General features: G+C 34.1%; 2 protein-coding genes across 2 annotated transcripts in view; both read left to right on the top strand.

The window, feature by feature from the left end:
* Positions 1 to 3,408: 3,408 nt before the first annotated feature.
* Positions 3,409 to 6,192, top strand: LOC108359944 (tudor domain-containing protein 1-like). Its single transcript, XM_017612036.1, has 3 exons — positions 3,409 to 4,533; positions 5,235 to 5,624; positions 5,686 to 6,192. Exons 1-3 carry the CDS (start codon positions 3,409 to 3,411, stop codon positions 5,998 to 6,000), a joined length of 1,830 nt encoding a protein of 609 aa, XP_017467525.1. The 3' UTR covers positions 6,001 to 6,192.
* Positions 6,193 to 7,386: 1,194 nt separating this feature from the next.
* SLC5A11 (Sodium/solute co-transporter-like 5A11) overlaps positions 7,387 to 23,863 on the top strand; it is a 25,903-nt gene continuing 9,426 nt past the window's right edge. Inside the window, exons 1-4 of the mRNA XM_017612035.1 lie at positions 7,387 to 7,748; positions 20,598 to 20,710; positions 20,789 to 20,938; positions 21,032 to 21,191. Of these exons, the coding sequence (XP_017467524.1) occupies positions 7,737 to 7,748; positions 20,598 to 20,710; positions 20,789 to 20,938; positions 21,032 to 21,191 (435 nt within the window). The 5' untranslated portion in view covers positions 7,387 to 7,736. The remainder of the gene's footprint in view (positions 7,749 to 20,597; positions 20,711 to 20,788; positions 20,939 to 21,031; positions 21,192 to 23,863) is intronic.

The following is a 23,863-nucleotide window of genomic DNA, read 5'->3' as shown; positions in this document are numbered from 1 at the left end:
GACGAACAGATAACCTCCTTTTCTGAAGTGGGTTAATAAAAGAGCCTGCTGCTTTGGCTTGATGCATTTCTGAACGCAGGGAGCCTGGCGGACGTGGCAATGCAATATATTTCGAAAAGGCTGTCAAATTGAGAAATTTCAGAAAGCAGTTGCATGAGGAGTTACACCCTGCATGTAAAGTGTCTTTCGAAAGAGGTTCATGGGCCTACCATTAGTTGATCTTGACGACAACGATTGATGGACAAACCGATCTAGGCGGCGCTTAGTAGTACCGCTACAAAAACAACATCAACTTGAAAGGAAGTTATTGATCGTGCAATTTCACTGTAAACATTTTTTTACAGCCATATTTACGGCCGTATTCACATGCTTGAACATCTCTCTTGCGTTCTGCCTTTTTCTCTCGCAAGCGAGATACGAGTTTTGTTGGCTGGGAATTGACAGTGCTTTTTCATTTGTAAAATGTCGCCAAAAAATAAGATTCGAGCTTTGCAGGCTAAATTTGTATTTTTCACCAAAATAAACGATGTTGCTACTCTGAAGAATTCTACGAAATAAGAATATACCTGTCAAACAACAAAAATTATAGTTCAAAGCATGGGAGAGCTTGAAAGCCGCTCGATATGCACGAAAAAGTATGCTTCGTACTGTTTGCGGTCTACACGTGCGGGATCTCGCATGTGATGTCACCCAAGCTAGATCTTCCAGCACGTGAAGACGGCCGGTTACATTTGAAAGAAAGTGCTTTTGGTCAAAGACTGTACGTTCTTTCATTTCGCAAAATAGGCCAAATCACCACACCTTAAAGGCCCGCCCACATACAAATTTGGCCTTGCGATGGCGTTGGCGACGATTCAACAACTGACTATGAATACATGAGATCCAAAGCGGCCGTCCACATCCATGGTGAAACGAATACATCGGTCTTGGTCCACATAGCCAAAATTTGGCAACGCTAACGCCAACACAAGTCAGAAAGATAGCCAACTCTCACCTTATCGCGTGCGTCGCTCATCAGCTGTGAAATATTTTTCCCTTTCAATCAAATTCGAGCAAATTTTGTCATGCAATTATTGATATGAAATATTAATTCATCTGTCGTAAGTGTGTTAATTTAGTGGGCGAAGCATTTATTGTCAAGCGTTTATTATAGCAAGCATACTTTTAACGCGCTTTGAAACCATGACTCAACAATTAAAGGTTTGCTCATTATTGACATTCGAGTTTTGACACTCCCTTAACTCCCTTACAAAAGCTTTGCACACACACACGAACCCACACGATTTTGTCATGAGGGAGTGAGAAAACTGTTTTTTGAGCAAACCTTTTATTATTGAATCATGCTTTGAAACGAGTCATTTGAAGGGGTTTACACAGCATTAATTGCAAAGGGAAGACGAAAACAAAATGAATGTAAACAAGCACTATATTTATTATATTGTTAACACATTTTGGACACAAAAAGGCAATTATTCTTTAATTAAACGAAAAATGCTTAAAGGGTATTTATAATAATTTTTATACACAAACTTTAAAGATTTATTCATTTCGTTGCGTTTGTTTTGATTTTAAAATAGTACGGCAATTGGAACGCATTAGCTTCGTGATTTTGTTTAAATGCGTAATTTTGGAAATGCGAATTTGTATGGAGATATGCGTAATTTGGCCTGGCATTTCAGATTTCTCGCTCAAATATCGCATTTGGGCTCACTGTTAATGTAATATTAGCCTGCGCATCGCGAGTAGTTTCTCCACGATATCCAAACAATTCAATTCGTCATACACCATTCAGCCATTCAAAAGAAATGTAACATTTTAATATGCAGATATGTGTGGATATATGTGGTGGATTTTCCCTTAATGGGCCTTCGCACACTGGACTGCTCAGTCCGCCTAAAACCGGCGAAAATCGCGGATTGACGATGGACTGACACGCACACATAGACAACATGTTTTCTATTTCGTTTTGTTTGCATGTGCCACATGCACTAACACAATCATGCGTAGTTCATGTATACAAAACTGAAACCTGTTTTCGGCCGACTGCTCAGTCCAGTGTGCGTTCGAGTGGTGGACTGCTCAGTCCAGTGTGCTTTCGAGTGGTGGACTGCTCCGTCCGACTGAGCAGGCTAGTGTGCTCAGGCCCAATGAGTTGGGGGAAATCGAAAGGGCCCTGTCACACGGTCAGAATTTTTTGACGTGATCCAAGTATCGCGATATCTACTGACGGTGTAGCATGCAGTATTGATGGATCGTGATCCATATCGCAAAACTTCTAAGGGCCCTGTCACACGGTCAGGATTTATTGACGTGATCCAAGTATCACGATATTTATTGACGGTGTAGCATGCAGTATTGATGAATCGTGATCCATATCGCAAAATTTCTAAAAATTTTGAAATCTGAATCGGGATCGCAATACCGTCAATAAATATTGAACGTCTAGCACTTACAAAACGCGATCCATACATTTCGTCAGTACATCTTTTACTCCCATAATGCAAACATCGAAAACGTATTCGCTCTGCCTTCGCTCTTGGTGCTTAAACCCTTTCAAAACAAATTGAGAAAATTTGAATTAACATTGGAAATTTTAAAATAATTGTGGAATGCATTATCTGTAAATTATACGCACAAAATAAAAATATTTTCTTGCGTCATAATAAGCGTTCAGCACAAAACTGATGCAAACACTGACGCGATAAATATTGAACATGTAGTATTCGTGCGCGATCCATCAATCCATCAATATGGATCGCGATCCAAATATCGTGATAATTACTGACCGTGTGACAGGGCCCTATAAATTTTGAAATCTGGATCGCGGATCGCAATACCGTCAATAAATATTGAACGTGTAGCACTTTCAAAACGCGATCCATACATTTCGTCAGTACATATTTTACTCTCATAATGCGAACATCGGCTCTGCCTTCGCTCTCGGGGCTTAAAATCTTTCAAAACAAGTTGTACAAATTTTAATTAACATTGGAAGTTTTAAAATAAATGTGGAATGCATTATCTGTAAATTATACATACAAAATAAAAATATTTTCTTGCGTCATAATAAGCGTTCAGCACAAAAATTATGCAAATACTGACGCGATAAATATTGAACATGTAGCATTCGTGCGCGATCCATCAATCCATCAATATGGATCGCGATCCAAATATCGTGATAATTACTGACCGTGTGACAGAGCCCAACGACATTTTGCCTGGAAACTTGGCTGCTTAAATTCGTAATATGGCAACGTTATTTCCCAAGTTCCGTTACTGTGTCAATATAACGGAACTTGTATTAAACTGCTGTCATTTCACAATTTGCGAGATTTTCTGAATTAAATTCATATTTTTATCTATTTTATTTTGGTTTGATATCGTTTCATTTATTTTTCGTCACTCCAAATGGCGTTCCGGTCAAATATGGATCGTATGCAGACAATGCATCTCATGTGTAAACGAGAACTTGAGCAGCTTCAGGCAAATTTGTCTAGATTTTTAATCGATAGTGAAGTTGTAATGAGAAATGAAATATTTAAAAATTCTCGAAAGGAATCTGGCTTCCCATTGCATGGCAATGTGTTTGCGCTAATGGCCTACGACCGATACATGTCTCGCGTGGCTTCCGTAACAAACTTGGCGCGGAAATTTAACATCCATTTACAACTGCATAATTTGAATAAAATCTTGACTGGTGGTGATGTTGGCTCAAACAAAACAAATTTACTCGAGGAATTCGTTGAATGGCATAAGGCGTTAAGAGACAACGATGTGTGTCAAGATTATGGTGGAGGTTGGGAACATTATCGTAGTAATGAAGATGAGGGGTCGACCGCTGCATTACCGTTGGCTGATCCCATAACCACTGATAATAAAGTCAAAGTATGCGACGCAATGTTTCCGTTTGCTCGTAAAATAACTTTTGCCAGACCAGAATCACTGACGTTGGAAGCATTGCCGTCATGTGTGCAATTGCGGGATTTGTCTGGATTTGTCGCTGGATATCACTTCGCAGCTTTTATAACGTACATCGATAATATAGACACATTAACCTTTTACGCTTGCCAAATGCGTAACGATATGCTCTACGAGCTAAGTAACATGCTTAATCTGCCCAAGAGCGTTCGAATACCTCCAAGGAATTTTGTTTTCGGTATTTCTATTAATAGTAAGAGCATTTTACGAGGAGTAATACAAACTCCTGAATGTGTATCTCATGGTAGTACCGAGGATAATATACATGTGCTACTCATCGATTATGGCGAGCTTGTGCCTTTGAATAGCAATGAGGTGCAGTTTTATGATTTACCGAAAATGTATAGGGATTTGCCGGCACAGGCTATAAAATGTATACTCTTGGGAGTAAAAGATGCATTCGAAGGATGCAATCAGACAGATGCATGTTTATTGGGCAAAAAGTTGAGAAAATATGAATTTAAGGAAGTCACTTTTGAAGTGGTTCGAAAAACGGGCCGAGTTTTATACGTATACATTATTGAAAGTCGAGAGATGGAAAATTTACCAGCAGAGGTAAGTTAATCCAATTAAAAAAGTTGCAATGGTTATGTATATGTAAATAGTTATACATATTGTCTTAACGTCGTAAATTGAATGTTACAACGGTAAGAGTTTTTACACGATAACTATAAAACATTTCCACCGCTTTAAAATTTCAATAAAAACTGGTATCCTGCCAATTTTTTGCACATTCGTCCCTTCTTTTTTAATATTGTGGGTATTCTCGAAGTCTTGCACGGTGCACGGAATATACGGATTGTACGGTAAAAACCGGTTTTCCTATGTGATAGCTTTGCGAGAATACCCCTAATATTAAAAAAGGCCGTTCAAAACAGGTCAGATAAAGGTAGTATGACGAGTTCTAAGTTGTTTCAATGCAAAGCATCATCCTCCTTTATTTCTATACTATAACTAATGGAAATATACAATATGCCCAACCACATTAAAATGCCCAACCACATTAAAATGCCGAATTAGAACTTAGTTGCCCAAATTGAGCATTTCCATCTAGTGAATTGATGTACGACAGTCGCGTCTACGTAGCCAGAATGACCCAGATTTATATCTGGCCAAGGACTGTCACTCCAGCAACATTCCCCAAGAACTCTTTTGGGAATTTGTATGCTGTTACAACAACTACAACTTGGAACTCGGCCTATATAGGACTGTTATAGACACTATACTACTATAAATGTATTTTTCTTTAATTGCAGAATAAGAAAAGAACGAACGTATCAAATAACCCGTTTGTAAATTCTTTTGATGAAAATTCCAACGGTGATGATCCACCACAGAAAGCAAAATTTGGCAGCAATAACAATTTGAAATTTCTGCTAACCGCTCGCATAGATGAGATCTCCAAAGATGACATAATTCAATTGGAAGTTATGCATATTGCTCGACCTGATTGTTTCTACGGTCAAATTCTCAAAGACAAGACTGAACAATTGGAACAATTATTCTGGAATACCGACGAAATATTACTGGAGCAAAAGTTGACTGAACCACCGAAATTAGGTGATGTAATATTGGCGCAGTATGCAAAGGACGAATTTTGGTATCGTGCCAAGGTCATTGATATGATTGATGACGGTACTTTCAAGGTAAACGTGCTGTTAATATTTGAATTTTTATTTAGGGTAGTGATTTTCTTTTTCCCCAAAGGTATTTTATGTAGATTATGGCAATACAGATATGGTACCACTAAAGAGTATGGCAAGATGCAACCATGAGCAGGAAGTGGAACCGTTTCGCGCAGTTCTTTGTCGTTTAGATGGTGTAATCGATATAACTAACGGTGATAAGTCACGCTTCGAGCAAGCTGTGCAAATGTTAGTGGTTACGTTATTGAATCAACGTTTCAAGGTGCAGGTCATACAAAAAAATAACGATGAAGAATTAACTGTACGTTTATTGGATAAGGAATTTGTCGAAACAACACAAATGCTGGTCAATTTGGGATTTGCTAAGCAAATATGAAGAGCGTACATACAAACAGAATTTATGTTATCGTTCTCGCATGTAAAACTTAAGACAAAGTTATGTTTAACTTTTTATTTGTGTTACAGACGAGTGAGTAATCACAAAAAATGTATTGTTAAAAAGGAATTTCAATGAAATAGTTATTAAATCCTAATACGATAACCCTATTGTTGAACTGAAACATTTTTGAGAAAGAGGTTCTAGTTCTACATTTAACTTCCGAGTGAATTTCAACCCCATTCAATTTGAATTCAAAGTGGCTTTGGCTGAAATTCACCCGGAAGTGAATTGCAGGGCCTGTATGAAGGAATTGAAATTTATTAAAGAAATCTAATTAACTTGAATGTATGGTTAAATACTATGTGGATTGCATGTGAATTTCTAATAATTTGCAGTTGCGCTCAATTCGCTCAACAAAATTTCAATTATCTATATTTTTAGCAAAGTTAATTCTCTCGTGAGTGCTTCTACACTTCTCAGCGCGCTATATTTACAATAGATTCGTTGCGCCCAAAACTGAATGCATATCGCACATATTCTTCAAAAGTTTATTAACTCGAAACTCGCCGCTTCTCAGAAAAAGTAGCACAAACTATTTCTGGGCACACGTTAATCCTAAAAGGGCAGTTGTTGTAATAAGATACAAATTCACAAAACGGTTATAGGGACGGTTTGAACTGACATCTTAGCTAGATATAAATGTGGGTCATTCCGGTTACATATACCCGAGTCTAGTGGAACGATGAGGAAGGGCGTTTTTGCTGTGGTTTTTTGCAACAAATTACAATAAAATCGTGTCTGCTTTTGCTCTGTACATGACCAGGGAATTTAATTATAATATATCGCTACCTTAATTCACAAAGGCCCCAACCAACACTTTTTGTCACAGACTTTAGTAGGATGTATTAAAATACACCTTCAGTAAAAATTTTAAAGTGCTAGTACCAAAAACAATGGAGGTACATGCCACTTTTTAAAGAGCCCTACCTGTTTTTGATACTCTTTTTATGTTTTTTGCTTCTTTCAAATAAAAAAAAAATTGTTGGTTAGGGCCTTTGTTAATTAAAGTATCGATATGTACATTGTATGTAAATTCAGTGTTTTTATTCACTTGTTGTATATCGTGCTCAGCACTTGGCATACGGTCCAAAGTTGAAAAACTGCTACCTTAAAATTACTGGCTATTTTCCCTTTGCAGTTGGTCTCTCGTCCACTCTTGCTCTCAGTCATTTTTCCCGTCTATGGCCCACAATGTGTTTAGTACAATTTTAATTGTTGATTTGCGTGGACGTTTGATTGTCGTTGGTTGTGCTCGCTCCACCGCTTTTTAATACGAAACAATTAACTTTTCGTTGATTCACATCAAAAATCGTTTCGGTCATCGCCGTCGGCAATTTTGTACCTACCTATTATATAGTGTGATAATAAATAGCTTTCTATACTTAGTGAAACAGTAACAATAGAAAGTTTTAAGTGCTTATATAAAACTGGTTTATTTGAGAATTATTTATAAACTCGTGCTAATACGAATTGATGCTGACACATTTCAATACATTGCATAAAACTATTTAAATAAGTCAAGTACTACGACGACTAGCGTTTTGGTGTAACGAAGCGGTCGAAAAGTTCAGTGATATTGCAGTGCTTCCCATTGCATTGTGAATACACACACAGCAAAACACGAAAACGAAAAAAATAAACAAAACTGCGTGGTTCAACGTTATCATTTCGCAATGCCAGACAAGGTAAAGTACAAAAACAAAACAAAAAATACTAATACAAAATTACTAACGAAAAAAAGAAGAAAGCGAGAATATAATATAATTTATTTATTTAAAAAATTTGTTATTATTTATCTATAAAATTTACGCGCTGATAGGGTTCCTACTTTTTTATAAAAAAAAAAATTTTATACATATTTAGGGATATTTAGGGATTTTGTATTAATATTAATAACACCGTGCGACAGTCAATTTTACACACGAAAACATCAATATACATATATTGCATACAAAAATTTAATACTTTAATTGTTTTATATACAAGGGCGTAACCAGCTTTTCACCTAGGGGGCGTGAGTTTATATAGAGGGAAAATATGTTTCTAATCCAATTTTTTTTGTGTATATAAATAGAAATTTTTGGGTTTAAGAAAGTATAAGTTTTCCGGTATCCTTTCCAACGATACCAATTTTTTAAAAATCAGTTTGTAATTTTTTTTGTTTAAAATATTTTTTTTTATAAAAAGTTTTTTTTTATAAAAAGGTTTTTTTTTATAAAAAGTTTTTTTTGCTTTTAAGTGTTTTTTTCTCAATCCTTTATAAACAAAGTATACAAATGTGTATACCAGAAGAAAGCGGGTTTAATCGCCTTTACAACGATATCAAATTTTTAAAAATCGTTTGGTACTTCTTTTGTATTTTTTTTTATAAAAAATGTATTTTGTCCTTTTAAGCGTTTTTTCTCAAATTTTTATATACAAACTATACAAATACGCATATCAGAAGAAAAAAGGTTTGATTGCGTTTACAACATATTTTTTTCTATAATAAAAGAGAACTTTTTCCTTTTGAATGTTTTTTTCTCAAACTTTTACATACGAAGTATACAAATATGCATATTAGAAGAAAGATGGTTTAATCACGTTTACAACGATACTATATTTTTTTTAAATCAGTTCAAAATTGTTTGAAATATAAGGTTTTTAATTTTTCGAAGACGTCGGGTCTTGACCCCTTATAGTACCTGTAATATAAGTTTGCACAAAAAAAGTTACATACTGTTTAAATTAGATTAAAAGGCGGACTACGTCTATATTTTCAGTTATTTACATATACACTGGCAATCAAAAGCGAGTGCATGGTGTTTTTTGTGTAATATTTGCAGTGTTTTTCAAACTAAAATTTTTCCGTTATTTCTTTATAAAAATAAGGTTCATGCTTTAATCAAAACCACATAAGCCAAACTTTAAAATTTTATACAGAACCTAGAAAAATTCACCGAATTTCGTTATAATCTGAATTTTTAGAAAACTTTTCAATCAGTGCAACAAGTGCAAGTTTCAAGCGGTTAAAAAATCGTGTTGATTTTTAATGCATTTTTTTGGCGACGTATTTATGCATATAACAATCGTAGTTTATAAAATATAGCATTTTTTTCCACAAGTATGGTAAAAAGTGCAAAAAGCCGCCAGCAATAAAAAAAAATTAAACTAAACGCTTAAAACTTGCACTTGGTTTACTAGAATTAAAAAAACTTATCTATCTGCGAATTCAATTTTTTTTAAGTACAGATTAAAAGGTTCAAAATTTTTCTAAGTTCTGTGTAAAGTTTGAAAGTTTGGCTTATGTGGTTTTGATTAAAGCATGAACCATATTTTTATAAAAAAATAAGAAAAAAATGTTTTACTAGAAAAGCATTGCAATTATTATACACAATAACACCATACACTCACTTTTGATTGCCAGTGTATGTAATAATAAAAAATAATTTTTTACCAAAGGTCCTATTTTGATATTATAATATATATATTTCGATTTCGGAGACTAACTTCGAGAAAATTACTTTTTTACCTATGACTCAATCTCTAAAAAGAATTGTTTTGGTCCAATACCTAGCCGAGTGCTGTACAGTGTAAAGATTCCAGTATCTCCATTTATGTATGTATATTGTAACTATCAATATCTTATAAAGAGAAGTGTAAAATTTTTTGTATCTAAAACTAATAAAGTTAGAAGGACGAAATTCGAGGATTAGGTAGTTTACATAATAGTCCTTGACATATAATTTTTTCAAAAATAAATATTGGAAATTTCCATGGATATTAAGGATAAAGCTTTAAAAGGACTTTTTAACACTTATTCGTACTGGTGTACCAAAAACTATTTTTTTTTTTTTTTAAATTCTACAGAATTTCTCTGTTTAATTGATACCCATATTGTTACTTTACAATGCACCAAACCTTTTAATTATTATTTTTTTATTCAATCATATCCTAGAAATTTCAAAGTCCTTTAAAAAAAGTCCTGACGTCAGAGAAAAAAAATATAAACGCAGTTATACTATTATTTGGCTCCTAGTTTTGTATATATATTGATTTTTTCGTGTTTTAAAAATTTTTGGTTTTTGTCGCACGGTGTAATGATTCGACGAATATCGTTTTTACAGAGGGCACCTGTTAACTCACATTCAGATGTGAGTTAAGAAAGAAGAATTTTGAGTTGTGTCATAGTGAAATAATATAAAGTGTATCAGATAGCAATGCCATTCTATTGTGGTACTCTTATTTGACAATTTCTTATCACAAAATTTTTTGTTTGATTTGACTTTCACTTAACCCTTTTGATTGAGAACTTATGAATTATTTTGATTAAAAAAAAAATTAAGAAAAAATGCCAAGAAATTCTTGCTGTTTGTGCAAAAGTACACATAGCGTTGCAGTATGATGTTTTCAGTCTGGAACGATGAGGATCTAGTCCGAAATTGGACAGAGGCATGCAAAAAAACCAAGCGTTAATGCCAGAATCGAAAAAAGCGAATACCAGAAACCAAAGAAAAAATAACAAAATCAAATTTTTCTTTCAAATATGAAGACCTCAGTTACCTGGTACACTTTATATTATTTCACTATGAGTTGTGTCACCTTTGAAGATCGTGTGCGATATGTATGTATGTATGTAAATAGAAGTGTTTTTATACTCGAGCGCTAGAGGTNTTTTTTTTTCTTTAAATTTAAATAGTACATACGGATCTGTAGAGAATATAGAGATCCGTGTGTGTATGTATGTATATACCTCAGACTTTCTTCTGTTCGCCCATCAATCAGCGCCAGACACTCAGCATTTTAATTCAAGTAGGAAGTAACAATATTTAAATTTAAAACTAATTCAATAATGAAGTAAATAGAATTATAATAATAGAATAATTGGCATGGCGAATGCCTAACGCTGACGAGTTGAAATGATAAGATTAGTAGCCTCATGGCTCTTTGAAATCTACCTTATGAGAAGTAGCGCCGGCGTTTCCAGACGCGCCGGCGTCGCCGCCGCCGCCGAATCTTTTTGACGTTGACCACGCCGCCGCCGCAAAGCCTGTCGGCGTAAACCTCTATCGAGCGCACTTGTGGAGAAGGGTATTGTAACTTTGTTCGCATAACGGTTATTTGTAACAGTCTAAAGAAATCGAGATAGATATAGACAAATGCATACATAAATGATAAAGCTTAGTATCCAGCTCTTAAGAAAACGGTCAAGAAAAAATTGCCATTATTTCGCGTGTGTGTCCAAGGAATTTTGACATTTTTTATACCTCACAGCCTGTTGCCTCACTCTTTCCTCAAGAAATAATGGAAGGGGGATATATTTCTGTTGCAAACTTGGGTTGCCTTGTGCTCTTTTTTCACAAAAAACTTTAGAAAACCGTAGTAGAAAGCGTACTAAATTTCTGAAGAACTGCGTACTGCCTTAAGGAAATTTGACTCAAGAAAATTTCTTAGCCATTTCTTGTACGTCATTTTATATGGAGTTTTTGCTTTTCTTAAGAGCTGGATACTAAGCTTAAGAATGAAAAGAGAAGTCGATTAAGGCACTCCGCACATTACGCGCCCAATAATAGGGGAGTAATCATCTTGTCATGTCAAAACAAATGCATGACGACTCGAATTCTACACACGTGGGCCCCCTGCATAAGCCCTGCTGACGCACACATTACACATTTTCTGGCCGGTCTTTCTCACTAATAGACTTCCGCGCATTGGCACGAGGTTTAGCACAAAATCATTAATTTTCAATTATTTCCTATTGAAATAAATAATTTTTATTTCCAGCACAACAAAGTAGGTAAACAAATGCCGATTTCAAAACGATAGGCCCCTTACAATGTTGGGCGCTCCGATTCATGAAGTTTTTATGATTAGGCGAAAACATGATTATGAATCGTAATATACAGAGTTTCATTAAAATACATGTGTTCGGCATAAAAGCTTCATACTTTGGTATGCCGAAACGATTACACTACTACGATTCGGCGCTTAATGTGCGGAGTGCCTAAGCTATATCTGTCTATCCGTTCGTCCGCCTGTCCGTGTACTCGATAACTCGAGTAAAATTTGAGATATGTCAACGAAAATCGGTATGAAGGTTGTCCTTTATCCAAGGTAGCTATTGAAAATGGGTGAAATCGGACTCTAACCACGCTCCCTTCTCATATAACGGTATTTTCGAAAAATGCAAAAACTACGATATTTCAGTAAATATTAGAACAAAATTGTTGAAAATTAATATGTGAAGTAGAATTTTGGTGAAAAATAATATTATGCAATTTTTGGAAAATGGGCGTGACCCCGCCCACTAATGATGAAATACTGTATCTCAGTAGTCGCTTCACCAATCCTTGCCAAAATCGGTACGAGCCTTGCTTAGGGTTCAGTTAAGAAGTCTGTTGAAAATCTTTGAAATCTGGCAATAACCACGCCACCTCCCATATAAGGTTGCCAGATTTTTTATGCACGAAATCAGTACGTTTGACTTTTTCATGATAAAAAATCAGTACTTTTCAGTCCACTTTTTTATAAAGCAAAATTATGAATGTAAGTAACAGATATTCTTTTAGAACTCCAGAGTACTTGTTTTTAACAATATTTTGGCATAAATTAAATTTAGTTCATAAACAATAAAAGTGTTATTCATTTTAACATGAGTGAACACATCATTATACACAGAAGCCATAAATTATTATATATATATGACATATTTAAATAGCAATAATGAGATGGTTCAATCTTCAGTGTTTAAATAGTCAAATAATCCTATACATTTCAGTTTAAGATAAATTTTAATTTGAAGTTCACTTTAAAAAATTTTAATTAGAAGCCGGTTTCTCTCTTTGCGTCAGGAAGCAAACTTTAAACTTAAGATCCTCTCAGTTGTTTCGTTTGGGTGTGGTATTGAAAAAAAAACAAAATTACATGTTGTTTTCAAACTGTTTGTATGCAAAACTCTTTTATAATGTCAGTAGATTTTGAAAAAAGAATTGTAAGTTATAGGCAAATGTCATGCGAATATTAAGATTTGCTGTTATTAAACTGAAAAATATTTTCGAGATAACTAACAACACTCGACAAAAAACATCAACCTTCTTTTTAAATAATTTCAGCTCCATCATATTATCGCAACTGGTACGTACCCATAAAATGATTGGTCTTTTTGTTGTATTATTTCCCTGGACATATCAAATATTATTTGAAACATGTCAACTATAACTAAATTATTTTCTTCTTTCTTTTTACAGTGCAGTTTAAGCAAGTTTCAACGTTATGTAAAAACCTTAAGAAAATCCTAAAGTACTTTGTTTGAATTGAAAATTCAGTACCAATCAGTACAAATTTTGAAAAATCAGAACATTAGCGTACTGATTGAAGAAATGAATAAAATCAGTACAAGAGTTAAAAAATCAGTACTGTACTGAAAAAATCAGTACGTCTGGCAACCGTACTCCCATATAACGGTAATTTACTGAAACACGAAAATTGCGATAAATCAGTAATTACTGAAGCTAATTGACTCAAATCGACTATTGCAATAACCACTTAGCAGAAAATTTGATTATTATCATTTTTTTGGATTTTGGGCGTGGCGCCGCCCACTTATGACCACAAATGTATATCTAGACAACCTATTTATCAATTTCTACCAAACTCGGTGCACTTAAGAACCTTGGCACGGAAAAGCAACTCGTTGAAAATTATTCAAATCGGACTAAAGTCTCACACCCTCTTCACTTATACTTAAAGGTAAATTTAGGATATACGAAAACTCCGATATTTCAATAATATAACGCTAATTTATACAAGTTAATACTTACAACAATCTATTAACAATAAATAAGACTGTTATACAAGTTTAGGTGGTTTAGAGAAAGTTGAAACGACGATATTTGATACCTGCGCCGGATATATAAAGTTCGGTTTCGCCCGAACTTGCACTTCTTTACTTGTTGTTTGTTTTATTTAATTGTTTATTAAAAAAATAGCGGAATTTTTCATTTAAAATTCTTAGTTTTGCTAGACTAATTTGTTAGTTGGCTTCCCCGGTTCAAGCAGTGGGACTACTCTCCCGGTTTCCACACATCGGAATTGGTGAGATATGGCTACTCTCGCCGGAACCAAATGTTTCAGCGTCAGTATGCAAATTTCTCCAGAGGCTGAGGGCTTTGGGGCTTTCGCCTTCCCGATGGATGCCTGGATTTTACCGCTGGTGCACTGTTTTTGGACAGTTTGTGCAGCCTCTTGACCACTCTACGCTTGGCCATCCAAGGAGACAGAAATGTAGAGTGAAAGGCTTCTTAACTCTCGAAAATGTCTTTTAGGAGGGTTTTAAATCCTGAATTCATGTCATGTCATGTCATCGCGTTTCGTCGGATTAGACAGGAGTCTCACGGTTGAAAGCCGGTTGTTCGTACCGGAATGCCTCGGGTTTTCGAGACCCAGGGCTCTTGTTTCGGCGACCTAACCGCGTTTAGATCAGCATGCCGCATCAATCTAAGCCTTTGTCTTTGCCTTGGGCTTATCCTTAGTCCGGTCCTTGCACTTATTGCGATGATTCTCTCTTCATTATTGAAGTCGGAAATAGACAAAGGTAAAATGGCTGCACTTCCGTTGTAAAACCGTGCTAAAATGCCTCTTTTATTATCCTTAAGTAGCGCCTCTTGTGAATTATAGAGATTTAGCTTGTCCAATCAAATATTTTACTTATACATATGTATATATATTAGACTGCATCACTCCCCATACAAACAAAATCGGCACTGTTTTTTCATTGGAATTATAAAATCTATTATGCATATTTTAAGACGTTCACCAAAATATTTCGTAAAAATATTAAGTTTTAAGCGAGCTGGACCGATTTGAAAATACCTCCAAAAATGGTATGAATAAAAATAGCTTCTTAAAGATGTTTTTTGAAAAAATCCCCTCAAATTACAAAACGGTTTAAGCTTAAAAATTTACATAAAAATATTAAAACAAAAAAAATTTTGAACGGAATCATAATAATGAGATTTTTGATGCTGTTTTTTAACTTTTTTCAAAGATTGGTATAAGAAAAACTTGAATAACTGAACCTAAAATCTTCCGATTTAGACATGTGAGGTATCATTGGAAAGGTATTTTTTATTTCTTTGCTAATAAGCTCATTCAAAGGATGAAAGAGAAAGGTAGGATGAACGAACGAACATCATTTAAAGTTAAATCAAGATGTGTTGGTATTTGAAAAAAAAATATTGGGACACGAATGACTTTTTTTGCACATAAACAAAAATAGTGGGAAAATACCTTTCTACCGAGATCCCATAAGTCTAAATCAGAATAGTTTTGGCGCAGTTATTTAAGTTTTTCGTAAATCAATGTTTAAAAAAAGTAAAAGAACAGCATCAAAAATCTCATTATTACAATTCCGTTGAAAAGATTTTTAAATATTTTTTTGCAGATTTTTTAAGCACAATCTGTTTTGTCATCTGAGGGGATTTTTTTTCAAACAGTTCTTTAAGAAGCTATTTTTATTCATAAAAAAACTTCATTTTTGGAGGTATTTTCGAAAATATTTTGGTGGACGTCTTAAAATATAATAAATTTTGTAATCCCGGCGGAAAAACCGCAACTTTTTTTGGTGATGGAGTCTAATATACATATGCACATATCTAGCACTTGTTTGCAAATATAAATATTTATTTAAACCCGAATATTTTTGTTTACGTGATCTTCAATTAATGATCAATAGAGAATTAAATTGATGATGCGTCCATCGCGATGACTACTTCAAAGTCCATAAAGTGACACGCGATGACAATTAGAAAATGTTAAATTGAACATTCTCTTAGGGCCAGTTTCTCAATTTGTGGTTAACACTAACTGCAGGTTAAACATCGTTATCGACGTGATCGACTCTATAATATATAAAAGGGAATCGATTGAGGAACTGGCCCATAGGGCCGGTTGTTAACGGCTGTTTAACACAAATCGGAAGTAGAAGCTCCGGTTAAATACAAGGACTGCTTTATCGATCACATGTTATATGCAGGTAGGCCTTCTTAAGTGAAGCCATTCTAATTTTTATATATTAAAAAGCAACTTTCCGAAGGTCGTCCTACAAAAGCCCTTCTGGAAGCCCTACTATAGGCAACGAAAACAGAAGCCCTTCAATTTGTTCCACGCCATACTAAAAAGAAAGGAGAAAGGAATGCAAAGTAGAAGGCCTCTTCTTTTTCAGGAAGGGCTCTTAGCTCCTGAATTTATCCACTGGGAACATACTTACACTAGGATGCAAAAATACATATATACAAATTTTTAAACTGACAAAGGTGTTTAGAATAAACTATTTTAGGTACATTTCGAGATTTTGCTTATGAAATCTAATATTTTTCCTTATTTATATTACACAATCGTATAGGAAATCGATAAGTAAATAAGGATCAAACATATTTTTTTGATTTGTATCATTACTGTTTTTTTTTTATAAAAGTCTAACTCATTACATAACAAGTAATATTTAAGCAAAAAAAAAACTGACTTCAATTCTCATATAAAAATTTAATTTAAAATTATCGTTAATTTCTTCATGAGCCAATGAGCGGATTTAAACCAAATTAGTGCGGGACCACCTGTGAGGTAACACCTTTCCTTTAAAACATAGAAATCGGTTAACGTGGTGCAAAGTTATGCGGTAACAAACATAAAAATATATATTCCGACGAATTGGTAACCTCTCCTTTTTGTGAACTCGGTTAAAAACAGCATGTTAATCAGCATTTTAAAGTTTGTAAAGAATTCACAAAAAATTTCTAATTTTAACAATTTGTTATCAAATCTTTGAACTTTTCTATGAGTGTCTTTAGAAAAATTCTGTGAATGCAGTTTCATAGTCCATTCAATTTTAATACAGTAATGTGCAAGTTTCAAGTGGTTTAAATCTGACTTATTCTGAGTTTCGCCGGAAAAAAAAAAATTCACCCAAAGATTTGTCATCCGCCCATAGTAAAACCATGGAAACCAAAAGGAAAAAGTGAACCGGTTCGGGGAAAATGAAACTCATTATAAGGCTGCATTATCTGCATACCCAGAATTTTTCTAAAGCTCCATTTAAAAAGCTAAACAAAATTTTAAAACTTTTTGTGAATTCTGTACAAAGTTTGAAATGTTGATTTGTATGCTGTTTTTTATTTAATGATTTATGCCCGGTTGCTCTAATCAGTTTTAAATTTATTAGCCTGTTAAAATTTAAAATTACATTATTTTGTACCGAAAATTTGTCATTTTAAATTTTAACTGTCTGATAAGTTTTAAAATTGATTGGTGAAACCGGGGATTAGACCTTTGTTAAAAATATTAAACATCAAATAAACAAAAGGAATATATCCACAATGTGTCAACAATTTTGTTTCTACAATTTTTTTTCGCCACTGCATACATATGTATGTATGTAATGTATGTAAAATATTTTTGTGCCCTAAATTACAAATTACTATTAGCGCATGGCGTGTTTTTCAATCAAAATGAGTTTTATGATTATTTTACGATGGCTATTATAATTAAACAACGGCTAACTGGTGTTTAGAATAACAACTCGGTATTGTACAGCAACAAGTGTGTATGGGCAAAACAGATGTGGGGCAAATTAAGATAAAGTAGTATACCATAGAGTTGTTAAAGTTGATCAGAGTTTTACAAAAACGCTGGCCATACATAATTCGATTTGTATAAATATTTATTATTTTAATACCGATTCGAGGAAGTAAAGCTGTTTTAAAATGAAAAACCTTTTTTTTTTAACTTGAGAGGTTTTAAAGTATTGTAGTCATAATTGACATCGTGGCACAAAACTACATTAAATGCCATTAAAATATATTAAATTCCCCATTGACTTACAGGAAAGTTTGACCACTTTGTGAAATATATACGGAGTTTTTATTACTAAGAGTGCCAGTTACTATCGAAATTCGACCGTTCTTCTAGTTTTTAGGAACCTTGGAGAGGTTTTCTAACTTACGTCGTTTAACTTATAATAACCAGAAAATCTCTTGCTTTGGAACCAAAACGTGATTTAAATTTTTGGCAGGACATGGAATATACCCGATACATTCCAGTTGGTCGATAAATTTCGATAATTTGACACATATCGATAATGAATTTCAAAACCACTAAAATACCTTAACTCAACAAAGTTCGATATTTCGACTAATGTCGATGACTGTACATTTCTAGGGCTTGATTAATTTGGATGACTCCAAAATGCATACATCTCGATATATCGAAAAATTTCTCTGGTAGCACGATAAAATTCGATAAGCATATATAAATATCGATAATTCGATAAGTTAAAAGAACTCGACGCATTACGATAACTTGACAAATTTCGTTAGCTCCATAAATATTAATAATGCAGTAAATACTGACAGCTCATACAAAGTATGAGCGAAATTTATTTCGAATGGAAGAAAGTTTATTTTCTTTTTCGATGATCATAGCATTGCCTTTTGTTTAAGCGACTTATGCATTTCCCGCATAAACAAAGAACAGCGAACACCCACACGCATTTATATTGCATTCCCGCATAAACCAAGTGCAGCGAACACACACCCGCACTTGTGTTTAAAAGTATTTCGCTCGTTCTTAATTGGGTATGCATTTTTTATGCAATTCTCAAATATCTCTTCGCTGAACTTAGTGAAGTGATAAGTCGCTGGCATTTTCAGCATGGTCAACGCTAAACCAGCTTGGCTCATCACGATGGTCAACGCTAAACCAGCTTGGCTCATCATGATGGTCAACGCTTAACTAGCTTGGCTATCACGCGGTGCTTTGAGCATCGCTCCCACTCCACTCCCGGAGTACTTTTTGGTATGGTAGTAAGCTCCGGCTTACAAGCCACACTGGGGCTCTGCATGAATGCATCCTCAAATAAATCCCTGCTCATTGCACAGCAGCCTACGGCAGCTAGAGCATGACTCCTCCAGTGGAGTCGCCCCAGCTCATTTCCACAGCAGCCTACGGCAGCTAGAGCATGACTCCTCCAATGGAGTCCCCCCAAATAAATCCCAGCTCATTGCACAGCAGCCTACGGCAGCTAGAGCACGACTCCTCCAATGGAGTCCCCCAATTAATATATGGTCGCCTTTAAACCTGGTCTCCCGCTCTCCCTCAGCTAAACACCTTTTAATAATCACGCAACATTGAATACTGATTTTTCACGTTTTATAAAGAGTGAGTTAGGCATTTCCAAATTATTATTTTTTTTTTTGCAATTAGCTTACGCATAAACCAGAGACCATAACGATTCTATATAAGAAATAAAATTAAATATTGCTATATAATTACTACCGAACAATGGACAAGTTGTTTTCGTCTCTTTTGGCGGAAATCGTTGGATTAAAAACTTTTCTTCTCCTAATAATTACCTGGGACTTTTGTTTTTTTCGTCTCGCGGGACGTTTATTTGAAGGCAGAAGTATATTATGAGACGTAAATAATTTCCTTCTGAAAATTATCGTCCCGCGAGACGAAAAAAGACATTTCGATAGTGACGCCATTCGATAGTTTCGATAGTTTGAAAAATACTATCGGTATTTTCGATATTATCGTATACGATCGTGTTGTATATGTACGGAAACTTCAACTCCGAACAAAATGTGTATAATATATACATATGTACATATATAAATGTAAATATTGCACATATGTAAGTATAAATATTACATCTTAAACGTGAAATTCTAAATATTTTCCTTAGTTAAATTCACAGCGTCACTTATTTAAGAAAAGATTATAAAATTTCAATGCACCGGCACTATCGAAACTATCGACTATCGCCCGAAAACAATCGATGTTTTTCCAAAAATAAAACTGCCGATACTATTGATAGTACAATCGATAGTTTTGCAGCTCTATCGCGTACTTACAATCGAGCGCGTCGGGCGGACCATTTGAACGGGCTTCAACCCTATTAAGTTGTCGTAGTTAATATGTAAAAATTTGAACGGTTAATATGAATAAAATCAATTATTATACTTAAACATTAAAAAAGACTATAATTAGGGATGAAACGATACCATGCAGGTATCGATACTTTATTTGGAAGAAGTATCGAAAGAAAGTATCGATACCTGAAATATATCCGATCTTAAGTATCGATACCTTCCCATATCGATGCTTGTGGCTATGAAGGTATTCCTTATGAACTAAATAAATTAAATATTTTAATTTTATGTCATAGTTAACCATTATCTGGGAATCCTAAACTCCAAACTATATGCTTAATGATGAATGGTATTTGACACAGAAAATTTATTGGAAAAAATTCCTGAAAGTTGATCTCATAACATATCAATGTTGCAACCAATATACATATTAGGCTTGATCCCTTACTTCTCGGACTAAAGTTAGTAAAATTATTAAATAGCAAAAGTAAGCGTGTACGGGATCGATTTCAAGTGAAATATGGTAAAAAATCGTTATCTCGTAGTGGGTACAGGATCATGCCTATTGTGTTAGATTAAAAAAAAAAAACTTTCCAAATAAGTGTATTGACACTATTTATTTCTTTGCAGTCGCTAAAATATGCAGAATATTCACAATTTCATTTTTCAATTGCCGATTACTGTGTCTTTGCGGCTATGCTGCTATTCTCCACGGGAACGGGTATCTATTTCGGCTACATAAGGTACATAAATAGAGTATCACAAATTTTAAATATTCACATATGTATATATAACTATCTAACAAAATTTACTTGTTTTAGAAAGAAAATCAAACCAGTTCAGCCAATCAGCAATTTGGAGTTGAACACTCATAAAAAAGAACCCGACTTTGGGTCCAAAGCAATGAGCGAATATTTGTTGGGATCGCGGAGGCTGAAAGTATTTCCAGTGGCAATGAGTCTTGTTGCCAGGTTAGTATGTTAATTATTTTAAAGTACTCGCAATATTTATGTTTTTTTAATTAAAATTTTTATTTAATTTTTCATATAAAAAAAAAAAAACAGCTACATTTCTGGTGTCACTATGCTGGGCGTACCATCGGAAATCTACAGCTATGGCACACAATACTGGTTAATTATTGTGCCGATTATTTTGATGGCGTTTGTTGTGTCTAAAGTGTATTTGCCTGTTTTCTCGACATTAAACGTTGGCTCCTCATATGAGGTATGTACCTACATATGTGCTTTATTTATTTTCTTAGTCATAAGTCTGTTGATTTTGGAGAATACTAAGCCCGAAAGCTGTTCTTTGTTTTTATTTTTGGCGAGTCTCATAAAATTTACAAGTTGTCGAATGAGTTTAATCTTATCTGTTCAAGTGAAGAGCTAGTCATGTGAGAGAGATTTATTTTTGTTAGATCAAAAAGCAAATTAATTGCTTATCCAACAGTCGCTCACGCACTATGTACAATTTAAGATAAATGATAAAAAGTAACTCAATAAAAGCCTGTGCTAAGGTTATTTTTTTTTATGAGCGCCAGTAAATATAAAAAAAATCAAATAAAAAAACTTTTTAATATACCATGTTTCTACAAATGTACTAAAAAGTAGAAAATAGTTTTCCTAGCCCCATAGAATTTGTCTCGATAAGTTTTGATGTTAAAATATTACACATATTTGATTTCACATATCTCCATACAGAGTTTCAGTACCTACTCTAGTATGTACCCCAAAAACTTTCAGAGATATGCATGCAGTATAAAAATGTCAATTTGATATGTACATCGCAACTATTTTTAAGCCTATGACCATCGCTGGAAAGCCCGCGGTAGGTGTGCCAAATTTGGTTAAGATTCGTCATGCGGTATAGGACGCAACTGCGGACATATAAACATACTAAATAATTTGCGTGTTTATTATAGAATGGTGTTAGCTCAAGGCGCATCCGATTTGCCTTCGGTTCGCTCGAAAAACCGGGTTGTGGTAAAAGGCTTGCAAAATGCAGCTACGAAAACGTCGAAATATTACGGATGCTGCAGTCACTGGAAATCAATCGAAATTTTGTGTATCGTAGCGTGAAGTTATTTGAGAAGATTGGTGGAATAGTCGACCGGGTGCGAACGCCAAAGGCTATTAAAGATGTAGAGAATTGAATTCGTGGAGACATACCGGGAACTTGTAATTTTTTTTTTGCGACGGTGCTACGCATTTTTCCTATCTTCGAAAAATTTTTATATGGAGAAAATGAGCAAGCGTAGCATATACATAGGTCAAACACAGTCACTTTACTAAAAATAAAATTTTCACTGTTCAATAATCTTTATATCATCCCGTCCTGCGTTCAAGGTCATTCCGAGAGTTGAACGTGGCCGCCACGGCTGCTGGAAGACAAATGGAGGCCATTTCGAATATGGTGTCCTCTATCATCTTCAACCATTGGGTTATACATTAAATAGAAAAAAGTTCTGATAAACATCCACTGCTTTTCATTTTACACATAGCATTTGGAAGATTACTTTAATAAAAATCACCTTACTGAGTATTCTTCGATCACCTTTGATGATAAAAAACTGATTAATCGCTTCCGCGACTAAAAAAAGACTCGAAAATGACTCACTCTTACGCTTGAGAAGTGATTTATTGAAAATATAAAAACAAAATGTAATGACATAATTTTTCATAATTTTTTTTTGTCAAATTTACACAATAACAGTCGAGTCGTGGTGTGAAGTGCGTTGTGTAAGAAAATTGCAATAGAAGTATTAGTAGTATGACCCAATAATAATATTTTTCTGTTTATATATTTCCCATCTTGAATCCAAAGGCCAAGAAATAAACGTTGTGCTACAAAAGCATTTTGGGCATGCTAAAGACGGGTTGGAAAAACGAAAACAAACAAGATCATTGCAAGTACACACGGCGAAGAACCCGCGCAATTAGCAAAATGGATTTCTTAATTTAAAATTAATTAATTTTCATACGGCCAAAAGTATTAGTATAACCTTTCACAATGCGTGCAAAGTTTTTTAACTAATTTTTTTCGCTAATTTTAATTAAAAACGTAGTTCATATTACGGCAAAAACATAAAGATAAAATGTCAAAACATTGTTCAAAAATCAGGAAAATTTTATAAATTTCCAATTTTTAACGCCATTTTTGGCAATTTTTTTTTCTGACAGGTCCTCCATATAAAGCATGTTCGCGATTTTTTATATGGAAGACACTGTTAGCAAAAAATTGCCAAAATTAACGAAATTTTTTAGCAACTTGGAACCTTTATTGTACTAAAATTTAATGGGCTACAAAACTGCATACTCAAAATTTTTCTAGAAGATCTATTTCAAAAGTTGAAAAATAATTGAATTTGTCTGAGTTCTGCATAAAATTTAGACATTTACTTTTTATATTTTTATTTTAATACGAGCCATGTTTTTCATAAAAAATTAGTAAACAGGAATTGGAACAAAAAACTTTGCATACATTGTGAAAAGTTATCTGCGTGAATTATTTTTATCCGGAATTTTGAAATATTTTCAACTGTAATAATGGGTTTTATTAAAAAACAAAAACAAACCCTTCATATGCAGGGAACGGATTTTTAGGACCTAAAAACCTATAAAAAAGGCAAAATAAAGTAACGAAATAGGCTGGAAAAGGCAAAATAAAATAGCGAAAAAGGCAGGAAAAGGCACTAGGTATTGCAAAAAAGGCAAAAAAAGGCAAAACAAAATAGCGAAAAAGGCAGGAAAAGGCAAAAAAAAAGGTATTGCAAAAAAAGCAAAATAAGGCACTAAAAAAAGGCAGAAAATACGAAGAACAATCAAAAAATATATTTATTTTAGAAATACCTATATTACAAGTAAAAAGAGAAAAACTATGAACTAGTTTCATTATAT

This window comes from Rhagoletis zephyria, unplaced genomic scaffold (genome assembly GCF_001687245.7).
Source record: "Rhagoletis zephyria isolate East Lansing unplaced genomic scaffold, Rhagoletis_zephyria_1.1 Rzeph_scaffold_00492, whole genome shotgun sequence".
NCBI lineage: Eukaryota > Metazoa > Arthropoda > Insecta > Diptera > Tephritidae > Rhagoletis > Rhagoletis zephyria.
Note: the sequence above shows the minus strand (reverse complement) of the source record. Positions and strands in the feature narration are given on the sequence as shown.